This window comes from Balaenoptera ricei, chromosome 1 (assembly GCF_028023285.1).
Source record: "Balaenoptera ricei isolate mBalRic1 chromosome 1, mBalRic1.hap2, whole genome shotgun sequence".
NCBI lineage: Eukaryota > Metazoa > Chordata > Mammalia > Artiodactyla > Balaenopteridae > Balaenoptera > Balaenoptera ricei.
This window is the reverse complement of record NC_082639.1, coordinates 14,575,970-14,588,276: the sequence shown is the minus strand read 5'-3', so window position 1 is coordinate 14,588,276 and position 12,307 is coordinate 14,575,970. Positions and strand designations below refer to the sequence as shown.

The window sequence follows — 12,307 nt, the reverse complement described above, 5'->3', positions numbered from 1 at the left end:
CTTTCTTTAAGGGAAGACTTTCAACTATAGATTCATTCTTTAAATGACACAGAATTATTTCTGTTTCTTCATGTGTCAATTTTGGTATGTTGTGCTTTTCAAGGAATTCATTCATTTTACTGGGATAAAGTTGTTCATAATATATCTTATCATCCTTTTAATGTCTTTAGGATTTGTAGTGATATACCTTTTTTCATTTCTAGTATGGGTAACAAATATTTCCCCCCCCCAAAAGTCAGTCTTGCTAGAAGTTATCAACTTTATTTACAAAGAACCAACATTTGGCTTTGATTTTTCTCTGTTATATACCTACTTTCTATTTCATTTCCACTCTTGATTATTTCCTTTCTCTTCTTACTAACTTTTTTTGTTTTAGTATCTTATTTTTGGGGGAGGGGGATAATTTTCTGTTTTTTTTTTTAGTGTCGTAAGATGGAAGGTTAAATCATTGATTTTAAACCTTTCTTTTTCAATACATATTTGAAGCTATATATTTCTCTCTAAAATTCCCTTTAACATTGCTTTGGCTGGAGCTCACATACTTTTATATGTTGTATTTTCATTGCTGTTCAGTTCAAAATGTTTTCTAAATTCTTTTGTAATTTAGTCTTTGGCCCATGGGATATTTAGAAATATGTTGCCAAATTTCCAAACATTTGGGGATTTTCTAATTATTTTTGTTATTGATTTACAGTTTAATTTACTGTGGTTGGGGAACATACTATGTGATTTCGATGCTTTGAAATTTCTTGAGACTCATTATTTCGAAAATGTTGTTATATCTTTTTAGGATTTTCATTTGTTTTTAGCTGGAGGGTCAATTTAGGTAACCTAGCCATATTGCTAATGAAATTCTCTAAAGTTGTTTTAAGTTAACTGTATTTTTCAGGAATAAGTTAATTAAAGAATTGTTAAGTAACTTATTGTTTTAAATAATAGAATAACTGAATTGGTTTTACTTTGTCACGAGGAGGAAATTGTAATTTTGGTACACTGTTTAATTTTTTTGTTAAGTTGCAAGAGTACTACTATCTTAAGAGTTTGAAAAGTCAGTAATCTGGCATGATCTTGGTCCAGATCCAGACTCTACTCATTATGTTGGCTTTTTCCTTTCTGTGTATATTCACGTGCACGTTCTCCAAATCTGAGGATTTTAATCTGTCTCAGAACTTGTTATGTTTTATTCTAAAAGTATTAAGCTGCTGCTGTCATCTCATCTTTCATCACTTGTACCTTATCTGTTCCTGAGCAATTTTTATTCATTTGTAGTCCTCACACAGCTGGTCTAATTATTTGAAGATGCATGCCTGGGCTTTTGTGTATTACTATATTCTGAAGGTTGTTTAGCTTGTTCCTTCAAGTTCTTTTAGAAAAATTGTCATTTATTATTCAAGACTATTTTCATTCAGACTTTTATTATACTGAAAATATTCTGGATACCTGCTAAGATATGGAATGCATGAAAATCACACTTAAAAAATATGAAGGCATGTCGTTTCTTACACATGTAAAGTAAAATGAAGCAAAATGGTTTATTAATTTTGAGAGTGAATCCATTAATTGATTTAGCAAATGCACTGTTAATCTGTGTAAGATTGTGTTAGGTGAGACTGCCAACCAACTTGTTGACAAGACCCTAATTAATTTTCATATTGGTCCTCTTGAATCAGCATATTCACTAGAGATCCAGAAACACACATTTGTTACACTACAGAAGCCCAGCTGTACATCTGCAGATGAAGAAGGCTAGGTAGTGGCCAACTGCATATATGGGAGAACTCACGGTTCTAGTATTGATGTTGAGATTGAATTTTATACTAGGAAAAATGATGACTAAGCTGTGAGAGGGCAAAGCAGTGACTGGCCTTCCTAAGGACTTGGGAAACAAGAAGAAGGGGCTAGGTCACTATACAATTGGATGATGTAAAATTTGTAGACGGCAGAATTCCAGAAAATAATGCTTGGAGGCGGAATAGGGCCATGTGTTGGAAAAAGCCATGGAGCTTACTATTGAAGGTTTGGTTTGAATATTGAGAACAACCAGGACCTGGTTGCTTGAGAAATATTTTAACTTCCTGTAGTAAGTTTTCAGTACCATCAGTTGTATCTTGGAATAGTTTTGTTCCACTTTAACAGAGTGAGATTTTTCCTTCTATGTTACTGGTATACCAAAGGCATGTCTTAACAGTTTTTTTTTTTAAATGCTAGGATTGTTCCTAAGAAGTAGCTTCCTTATTTACGTCAGTGGCAGGAGGAAAGAACTATATTCAGCTGGTTAGTATTTGTGTATTAGCTCACGTTTCATGTATTTTCCCTGGTCTTTTAGGCTGCACATGGTCCGTCTGATGCTGTTGGAGAGACTACTGCAAACTTTGCCCCAGTTACGAAGTGTTGGAGGTGTCCGGGCCATTCCATACATGCAGGTATCTCTCAGTTCACTTGGGTCTGTCACATCAAAGTTGGACCATCCTTAAGCATGCTCACAGCTCTCCTTCTGAGGCTCTGTAAGACTTGGTTTGGTATTAGGTTATAGAATAATGGAATGTAATTTTGAATTGCAAGTTATAGCCCTTCATTTTATAGATGAGAAGGCCGAGGATCAGAGAATGAAGTTAAAAAATTTCTACAGCCATCCAGGTAGTTATTGACAGAGCCAGGAACAAAAGTCTGCTCCAGAGATTCTTAGTGTCTAGTAACTCTTTATTAGTATTAGTAATAGAGTGTGGTCTGATAGCTATTCTCCCACTAGCTGCCTTCATCTTAGGCAAAATTGTTCTTTAATTAGAAGACCACAGTGCCATATCTTAAGCCACTTTGGTTGGATATAGTGTAGGCTAGTCAATTAGTTTTGCAGACTTTTTGCAGAACATTTTCTGTGATGGCCAAGGGTAACATATGCCATAATTTGACTCTTCTGACTCTGGACACTTCAACTTTGGTTACCTTAGGACTTAGAACCTTTTCATGGATTATTGTTATGATTGACAGGGCAGTCAGGAAGACTGGGATTTCTTCTGAAACACCTTGTGTTTAGAATTGTTGTTCTTTAGGGAATTGGCTTTCATGTTTTCTCTCTCTGTTGATGTCCAGGTCATTCTGATGCTTACTACAGATCTGGATGGAGAAGATGAGAAAGACAAGGGGGCCCTGGACAACCTGCTCTCCCAGCTTATTGCTGAACTGGGCATGGATAAGAAGGTGAAATTTGAGAGTCATACTGTGTGAGAGGCAGGGATTGGCTGAGATCGGTTTTCAGTTTTTCATTCCTCTCTTAGAGGAGCTTCACCTAGTTTCAGGGGTGACCCTCCACTGAGGGCTCCAGTTCTGTTGATTCATCAGAAACGTTTTTAGTGCCTGCTTTGGCCCTGGCATACTTTTGGCTCTGGCTATAAATGAGGAACAAGACCAAGTCCCTGCCCTCATGGACCTTTTGTAGCTCCACAAGGTAAAAACAATAAATTGGTTGTTTGTATCTTAACATGGCTTCCTAGGTGTATCAGGCTCTAGATCATCCACATATAGACCACAAGTACATTGGAGCTTGTTTTGTCTCTGAGTCCATGTGAGGCAATCTTGTTGAGAGGATGCCTCAAGGTTAAAGTAAGTGTGGTCTTCTGGGCTCCGCCTCTGTCCACAGGATGTCTCCAAGAAGAACGAACGCAGTGCCCTGAATGAGGTCCACCTGGTGGTGATGAGGCTCCTGAGTGTCTTCATGTCCAGGACCAAATCCGGATCCAAGTCTTCCATATGCGAGGTATCTTGCTTTGGGCTAATGGGCGTGGGGAAGGGAACGAGGATTGTCTGGGTGGCGCTCGGACAGCAGGCAGAGGCCTCTGTTAGAGCCAGGCCGTCATCGCTTGAGAGCAGTAAGATTCTAAGCTGCCACCGCTCAGGGGCAGAGCATCCACCTTTCTCGGGGTCCCTTCCAAGCTCTGATCTTTTCCAACAATCCCTCCACTGGGGGCGGTTAAAGCGTTTGGAAGTTCCATTATTGAAAAGCAGGAGACTGTTCTGCCAGGCGCAGAGTGGCTAAGAGGATTCCCCTCCTGTATGTTGCTATAAGGTATGGTAATAGAGCAGAGAGAAAGCAGTGGTGTGTGGTGGAAAGGAGATTAACACAAAGCAGAGAAGGTAGAAATGGAGGCTGAACTGCGTCCAGTCTTAATGAGCTTCTGAGCTGTGTGGGTGGCTGGGGTTTGCCAGGCTCTCCTAATGGTTTTATTTACAGTAGCTTTTCTCCCGCTTTTCTGTTCATGTGATCACTCACCCCACCTCCTTTGGAAGCTGGTTCTATGGAAAGAGCCCCTACTAGGAGAGTGGGGCTGCCAAGAAGTGCCTATAGTGGAAAGTTTTCTCTCTCTTTAACATAAATGGGCTTCTTTTCTAGCTGTCCAAGGAGAAAGAGAAAACCTCTTCCCTGCAGGTGGAAGGGTTATCTAATCCTGGCCTCCTTGGCCTCTGGCACATATGGGTAGGGAGATTAGAGTTGGGAACTGGTGTTTCTTTGTTTTCTCTTACCATGCTGGTGTTCAGAAGAGTGGGGGAAATGTTTGAGCTAGTTGGGAAACTTTTAACTCAAGAGAGTGACTCCCTCACTTCCGTGACAGCTACTCCTAAGGCTGTTGTGAGTGCGTTTCCTACCGCCAACACTCAGCTGAATGCCACACTGTGCTACAGGCCATTCTTAGCTTCTCCCTGGTTTTTCCCCAGTCATCTTCCCTCATCTCCAGTGCCACAGCAGCAGCCCTGCTGAGCTCTGGCGCTGTGGACTACTGCCTGCACGTGCTCAAGTCCCTGCTGGAGTACTGGAAGAGCCAGCAGAACGATGAGGAACCTGTGGCTACCAGCCAGCTGCTGAAACCACATACTACGTCATCCCCACCCGACATGAGCCCATTCTTCCTCCGCCAGTATGTGAAGGTGAGGTCCTTCCCCGGGCAGTGAACCACTCCTGTCCCTCATCCAGGGCACTGTCCTCTTCAGTCTCAGTGAGTAGCGCTGAAGGAGCCGAGGATGTCACATACTCCCCCTGCTGTTACAGGATGCCCTAGTTTAGAAGATGGGCTTTCTGGTCAGGTGAGTCCGGGAACGTGTCCCTCGGGAACAGGTGTTCCCACTTACCAGCCATGAAGCTTGGAGAAGTTCTGTCTAACCTTAGTAAGCCTCAGTTTGCACACCTGAAAAATGAGCATACACATAGTATCTGCTTTATAGAGTTGTTGTGAGCATTGGATGAGGTGATGTTTATAAAGCGCAGTGCCTAACACATACCAGTGCTCAATAAATGTTAATTATTATTACCATTTCTGTTCCATTTGAGTATGTGTAGTGGAGCATGATGGCCTGGGGTAGCTGTGCTTCTTATTGCATACTCAGGACTGCTTCGAATAGTATGGGAGTATAACAGGGCAAAAATTGTGAATCTGATCATGTCCTTCTCTTTGTGTAACCTTCTAGTGGTTTTCCATAACTTTTCAGCCAAAAAGTTCTTTGCCGATCCAGCTATCTACTTAATTCTCTACTTTATCAACTATAACACCCCTGCATGCAGCCCTGCTAATCTGTGCGTCTCTCCCAATGTACATGCTGTCCCTTCAGAAATTTTTTCCTCTCCTACATCCCTTCCTTCTCCTGTCTAGTTAATTCCTAGCCCTTCTTCAAGACCCAGCTCAAGTATTGGATCCTTCCCCAGCACACACTTTGCTGCTGTCTGAGCGAGATGGCCTTTCCCTGGTCCCAGACCCTGTGCACACATGTAGAGTCTTCCCCTCCAGACTATCAGCAAAGACCATATTTTATTTCTCTTCACACTCCCAGTGCTTGACATAGATCTGGTGATTGAATATGTGGGACACATGCCCCCAAACTCTCGCAGACTCTTCCTGGGGACCACACAGGCTGTAGCATAGCTGTTGTTTCCATTGTCCTCAATCTCTTGGTACCCCTGCCTCTGTGTGTGGGCCCAGGATCTCGACTGAGTTTAGTGATCTTTGACACCCCCTTGGTTACAGGAATATTTCTTGTTATCATGGAAAGCTTTGGTTCTAGGGAATGGAATACATCTCATAGAAAGTCAGAAATCCTTCTCCATTACTGTGTTTTCAATTTTTTCCTATTCTAATTTTTGTGTAAGCAGAGTAAAATCAATCCAGTGTCAAAAACCAGAGTGAAATGTTAGAACTTTTAAGAGCAGTGAGATCTGCCTCCACAATAAGCTTTGCATGTAATGAAATTGCCCCCGGGAGCCTGGGGTCTTCCTGGATCTGTAAACTAAACTATCAGTCGGTGAAGTCTCCAGCTTTGAAAGGTGCCATTTACCATCTTCAACGTGAGGTATTCCTAGTGAGCAATAGACCAGCCTTTTTCCTAACTGTGGTCAGGGGAAATTGTCAATCACAGGTTCTTATACAAATGTTCTTCTCCCAGGGCCATGCTGCTGATGTGTTTGAGGCCTATACTCAGCTTCTCACAGAGATGGTCCTGAGGCTGCCATACCAAATCAAAAAGATCGCTGACACCAATTCTCGAATCCCACCTCCTGTCTTTGATCATTCGTGGTTTTACTTTCTCTCAGAGGTAAGTGAAGGTCCCAGTCGAGGGGAGGACACACCGGCTGTGACTGCCTCTGTGGCTCCCTTGCATCCTAACCCTCATGCGGTGTTTCCCCCGGCAGAGCCCCTCCCGCCATCTAGGTCTTGCCCCTCCAGGGTGTACTATGTGGTGAAACTGTGGAAGACGTGTATCAGAGCAAGCCATCCACTTTAGTTTTTGATTCTCTACACTTACCTTCCCCCACATGTGGTGATAATGGACAAGTTTAATAGTTTGGACTCTGCCTGGAAAACAGAAAGTATACTAGTTAAATGAACTGAGAGATTTTAATATAGAGAATTGGTTAAACAGCCACTGAAGAACCAAAAAGATAAAAAGGGAACATTGCGGTAGCACAGGGCTAGTAACTGCCGCCAGCAGCAGCTGCCAGCGGCCCCCTGAACGCAGAGGAGAGGCTGGCAGGTCTGAGGAGGGTCTGCTGCTGCCCGTACCTCAGGAGCTCTGAAGGGTTGTGATGTGCTTGGTTCTGGAAGTTCTAAAAGAAGCCGGCGAACAGGGCCACCCGGACCTGGTTTGTCCTTGACTATTGAAGAGATGCTGGAGGCCGCTAGGGTGAAGGGCTGCTCCTGGGACGGCAGGCAGGTGGGAAGGAGCAAGTCCCTTCTCTCCCTCCTGCCTTTTGGTGTCCCTCCAGTGCTCCCCACTGGCAGAACCTAAGAGGGAACCAGCTGGCAAGAAACAGCGCAGTTAGCTTTAGTTCTGGACTGGACATCACAGAGCAGGATATGGTGGGGTGGCTTTGGAGCTGAGAGAAAATAGCTGAATAACCTGCACAGCAAGCATGAGATTAACTCTGGGACGAAGAATGTTAGCAAACCGCAAATAGCCATTTCAAGTCATGTAGATGTAACAACGCAGCTTCTTCCCCACCTCTTTTACCTGAAAGAGAGATTCTGAATGTTTTTTTTCTTTACACGTCCATTCTGGGTGGGCTGGAGTGGAGACCAGCCTCCTATAGATTCCTAAGTACTCCACGAGCGGTAGCAGGAATGTTACTACTTTTTCCCCTTTTTGATGTTTTTCTTTCTATGCCTTTCTTTCTCCTGGTCCTTGTAAGGAATACTAAAGTTCACCAGAGGCTAGCTTGACTGCAAGGAAGTAGCTTGGTTTGTGTTACCAGTTTTTAGTGACAGCTCATGAAAAACCAAGGCGCCGTGGCTGGTACAGATACAGTTCCAGAGTCATTGACTCTTTGTGTCGTTTCTCCCCTCAAGTACCTGATGATCCAGCAAACTCCATTTGTGCGCCGGCAAGTCCGCAAACTTCTGCTCTTCATCTGTGGGTCAAAGGAGAAATACCGCCAGCTCCGGGATTTGCACACCCTCGACTCCCATGTGCGCGGGATCAAGAAGCTGCTGGAGGAGCAGGGGATCTTCCTCCGGGCAAGTGTGGTCACAGCCAGCTCTGGCTCCGCCCTGCAGTATGACACGCTCATCAGCCTGGTACGGCCGGTGCTGGGGTGGTGTGGTAGGGCAGGGAGAGGCTGTGGGCGAGGCTCAGCCAAGTAGGTAAGAGGATGGAGCGGCACACACAGGGCTTTTCAGTATTTTGAGAACATCATGGCCAGGGTTGTGATCAGGGTAGATCCATGATACCCAACTGGGTGCTGTGCCACATGCAGTTGGCTTCAGGGTCTGCAGTTGCCCCTCCCTGGTCCCACCCCCACCTGGCAGTGGTTCCTCTGTTGTGAGGAGGGGTGGCTTGGGCTTTTTACCAGTGTCATTTGCTCATGTCGTGGACAGGATCAACCCGAGATTTGTGCACCTCTCTTTTTTGTCCCTGAATACTAAAGAAATGATGTATTATCACCTAAAATCAGTTGTTTGACTTTGAGGAGTAAATTGAATATATTGCATAGGAACATCTAGAAAGAACATCTTCAGTGTTAAAGACTCCTAATCCAGTGTTCTTACTATTATGCTTTTAGCAAGAAAAAAATAAACTGCATTGTAGTGTCTTGGGTCATGACCTACCTTTCCTGCTGCACTATTGAGAATCCCTGAAAACAAAAGGGCTTTGTGTGGTGGGACGTTGAATATAGGAGGCTCAGTGTTTGGGATTTGGTCCCAGGTTCACCACGGCACCGATCAGCCTTGCACAGAGGGCCAGGGTTTGTAGTCCAGAGCTCAGGTGATGACCCCTCAAGACAGCAGGTGTGGGTCATTTCTGGTGATTGGTTTCCATTTCAGATGGAGCACCTGAAAGCCTGTGCAGAGATTGCTGCCCAGCGAACCATCAACTGGCAGAAATTCTGCATCAAAGATGACTGTAAGCAGTGCTTCTCCTTTTGGTTGCTGTTATTCATTCATTCCTTCAAGAACTGTTCATTGAAGCCCACTATATGCCAAGCATTAAACTGGGTTCTAGAGATATAGCCATGAGCAAGATAGACAGAACTCTGCCCAGCAAAGAAGACATGTAAAAGCTTACAAGATTGCTCAGCGTCCATAGATAAAATGTGGGGTGCGGTGGGAGCACAAGGTAGGAGTATCTGACTTCCAGATTGTTGTGGTCAGCTAAGGAGGAGAATCATCCTCTTCAAAAGAGTGGGGGCTGGGAGCCAGTCTCTGTGTAGTTGTTGCAGTACTTGTCAGACATTTCCGAAGAGGGTGTAAATTCTTCTGGGAACTTCCAGCAGAGAACCTGGACAACGGAGGTGGTGGGAGTAGGGCAGCCCTGACGTCTGGAGCAGGTGCTCCCATTCTTGTGTGTGAGTCTCGCAGTTGTGTCAGAGCTGAGCCCCCGTCTCCTCTGCCTGCAGCTGTCCTGTACTTCCTCCTCCAAGTCAGCTTCCTGGTGGATGAGGGGGTGTCTCCGGTGCTGCTGCAGCTGCTCTCCTGTGCTCTGTGTGGCAGCAAAGTCCTCGCTGCACTGGCGGCCTCGGCAGGGCCCTCCAGTGCTTCCTCCTCCTCCGCCCCTGGGGCCACCGGTTCTGGACAAGCCACAACACAGTCAAAGTCATCCACGAAGAAGAGTAAGAAAGAAGAAAAGGAAAAGGAGAAAGAGGGTAAGGGTCACCTTCTTGTCTCAGTGACCAGGGTCATGTGTTCTGATCTCTCTGAGAGCACATGGTTCATTCTCTTCTTCTTTTTTTTTTTTATTAATTTTTATTGGAATGTAGTTGCTTTACAATGTTGTGTTAGTTTCTTGCTGTACTGCAAAGTGAATCAGTCATATGTATACATATATCCTCTCTTTTTTAGATTTCCTTCCCATTTAGTTCACCACAGAGCATTGAGTAGAGTTCCCTGTGCTATACGGTGGGTTCTCATTAGTTGTCTGTTTTATACATAGTAGTGTATACATGTCAGTCCCAATCTCCCAGTTCATCGCATTCCCCCCTTCCCCCCTTGGTAACCATAAGTTTGTCATTCTCTTCTTCTGAAAGGGTTTTCATCCTGATTTACAGGGACCTAAAACCCAAATGCCCTCTAGTGTCTACTCTTGGTCTCATTTTCAGTTATTTTGAAGGTGACACCTTAAAGAGTGTGACTTCCATACCTAGTGTCTGTAACAGGAAAGGTCAAAGTGCACCAAACATTTTTACTAGGCCCAAGTTTCTTTTTCTGTGAAATAATAACACTTGCTTCGTGGAGAGATTGTCAGTGTTAAATGAAACTATGCTTATAAATGTGCCTTGTAAACTGGTAAATGCTCTACAAATGGACGCTATAGTGAGCTTTAGCTGAGTCCTTGCCATCAGAAAGGCAAAAGCTTTTTTCTGCGTTCCTGATTTTCATGGTCCTTGGAGGCCTGAGACAGGTGATTGGTGGAGAGCAGTGGAGGTTCACATTCCCCAATGAATTATTCAGATCCCTCTGTGCCGGTCTGTGGTAATGTTGACTGTTGTAGGTAGCAAACTTTTGAAAGGAAATTCCTTCTCCAGTGTGACTATCTTTGTCAGTGCCAGGCTTGTAGAGGTACTTTTTTTGGTAGGATTATTATATCTGGGGCTGACTTTTTGTCCCCCAGTAACCAACTGAAAGTTGTTTTCAAATCATAACCATTTTGGTGAAACATTAAAACGTGGACAGAATTCCCTCTCTTTCCACCTGAGCACTGGCTGTAGGACCCTAGACCACTTGTTCCTACTTTTCAGCCCTTCAGTCCTGCTTTGATCTTGCAGGTGAGAGCTCAGGCAGCCAAGAGGACCAGCTGTGCACAGCTCTGGTGAACCAGCTGAACAAATTTGCAGATAAGGAGACCTTGGTCCAGTTTCTGCGTTGCTTCCTCTTAGAGTCCAATTCTTCCTCCGTGCGCTGGCAGGCCCACTGCCTGACACTGCATATCTACAGGTAGGATCCGGGGCTTAGTTTTAGCAGACTGTGTGGGTCTGGGACCAGAGTGGGTGATGTATCAACAGTTCTGTCTTGGCTCTATGTTACATACTCAGGGTTGTCCGTACTCTCAGTATTTACACCAGTCTGAATCCTCTTGACTATTACAGATTTCTTCATTGAGTTATCTGCTTTTTGGCTATTAAACTGATGTCAGAAGCAAGAGATGATCTGTTTTCCACTAAGAAGGCTATGTTTAGAAGTTTGTAAGATGACCAGGCTTGACTCTTTAGGGTAACAAAGCTCAGTTTCTGCCATTGAGAGATGTCAGATGATGGGAATAAATCACCTCCTGAAGACAGGAAAGGATCATGCTACATCTGTTAAGGTTGATTGTCAAAAGAACAGTAGAGCCATTCAAACTTAACTCATAGTTGTGGGGAAATAGATTCATCTCCAAAACGGTACCTGGGCCTTGTTGATAAATAAAGGAACCTCAGGGTTTTCTGCTGCTTATAATATGAACTGTCATTTATCTACAGAAACTCTAGCAAATCTCAACAGGAGCTCCTGCTAGATCTGATGTGGTCTATATGGCCAGAACTCCCAGCCTACGGTCGTAAGGCTGCTCAGTTTGTGGACCTACTAGGATATTTCTCCTTGAAAACCCCACAAACAGAGAAGAAGGTAACAGACGATCTACGGTCGAAGAGGCTAACTTGCCACATTTTAACCTTTTTTATCTTGAGTTAAGAAACGTTATGATCAACCCACATGGGAGTACATATATGAAATCTCTTTTAAATATATATTAAGCACTCCCAGTATGTATGCCACCTAGATAATATACACTAGCAAATTAAGTATAGTCTGAATTTGGCTTAGCCAATAGAAGTAGATAAAGTGGGGAAGAAAATGCAACTCATTAAAGTTGCTTGGGAAAGAAAGTGCTCCTCTGGGTTTCCTGGCAGTCCTGATCACATATCCAACGTGTTTTTGCAATTAGATAACCATTTCATGGCTTCTCCATAATAATAAAATTTCTCTTCCTCCACAAGGTATAAAAAGAGGGGCTGTCACTAAGATCGTGGAAACTACTAAAGAAGATAGAATCCTTTAAATGACTAGGAGTTAGGCTCAGCTTTGTTTGATTCTGAATGAGGGCTGCTACTTCTAGGGTGGTATCAGCTAGAAAGCAGAGGAAAAAAGTCTTTGCCAGTAAGACTTTCCCTTGGGCTTTAATTCTGGTCCTATATTGACTTCTGTTTTCAGTTGAAAGAATATTCACAGAAGGCTGTGGAGATTCTTCGTACTCAAAACCACATTCTTACCAACCATCCCAACTCCAACATTTACAAGTGAGTTTTGTTCTGCTTTCTTCCTGTTTGAAGCTCGGTCAACAGTCCAGTTGCTATTTC

At 43.8% G+C, this 12,307-nt stretch overlaps 1 protein-coding gene across 8 annotated transcripts in view; it reads left to right on the top strand.

Moving 5' to 3' along the window:
• Nucleotides 1–12,307, top strand: part of UBR4 (ubiquitin protein ligase E3 component n-recognin 4) — a 126,936-nt gene that overhangs the window by 69,567 nt on the left and 45,062 nt on the right. For all 8 annotated transcript variants that reach the window (XM_059915013.1, XM_059915004.1, XM_059915021.1 and 5 more), the window contains 11 exons: nt 2,327–2,423; nt 3,091–3,198; nt 3,638–3,754; nt 4,711–4,920; nt 6,427–6,576; nt 7,827–8,054; nt 8,802–8,880; nt 9,374–9,619; nt 10,739–10,907; nt 11,432–11,576; nt 12,162–12,247. In XM_059915013.1, the coding sequence (XP_059770996.1) occupies nt 2,327–2,423; nt 3,091–3,198; nt 3,638–3,754; nt 4,711–4,920; nt 6,427–6,576; nt 7,827–8,054; nt 8,802–8,880; nt 9,374–9,619; nt 10,739–10,907; nt 11,432–11,576; nt 12,162–12,247 (1,635 nt within the window). The remainder of the gene's footprint in view (nt 1–2,326; nt 2,424–3,090; nt 3,199–3,637; nt 3,755–4,710; nt 4,921–6,426; nt 6,577–7,826; nt 8,055–8,801; nt 8,881–9,373; nt 9,620–10,738; nt 10,908–11,431; nt 11,577–12,161; nt 12,248–12,307) is intronic.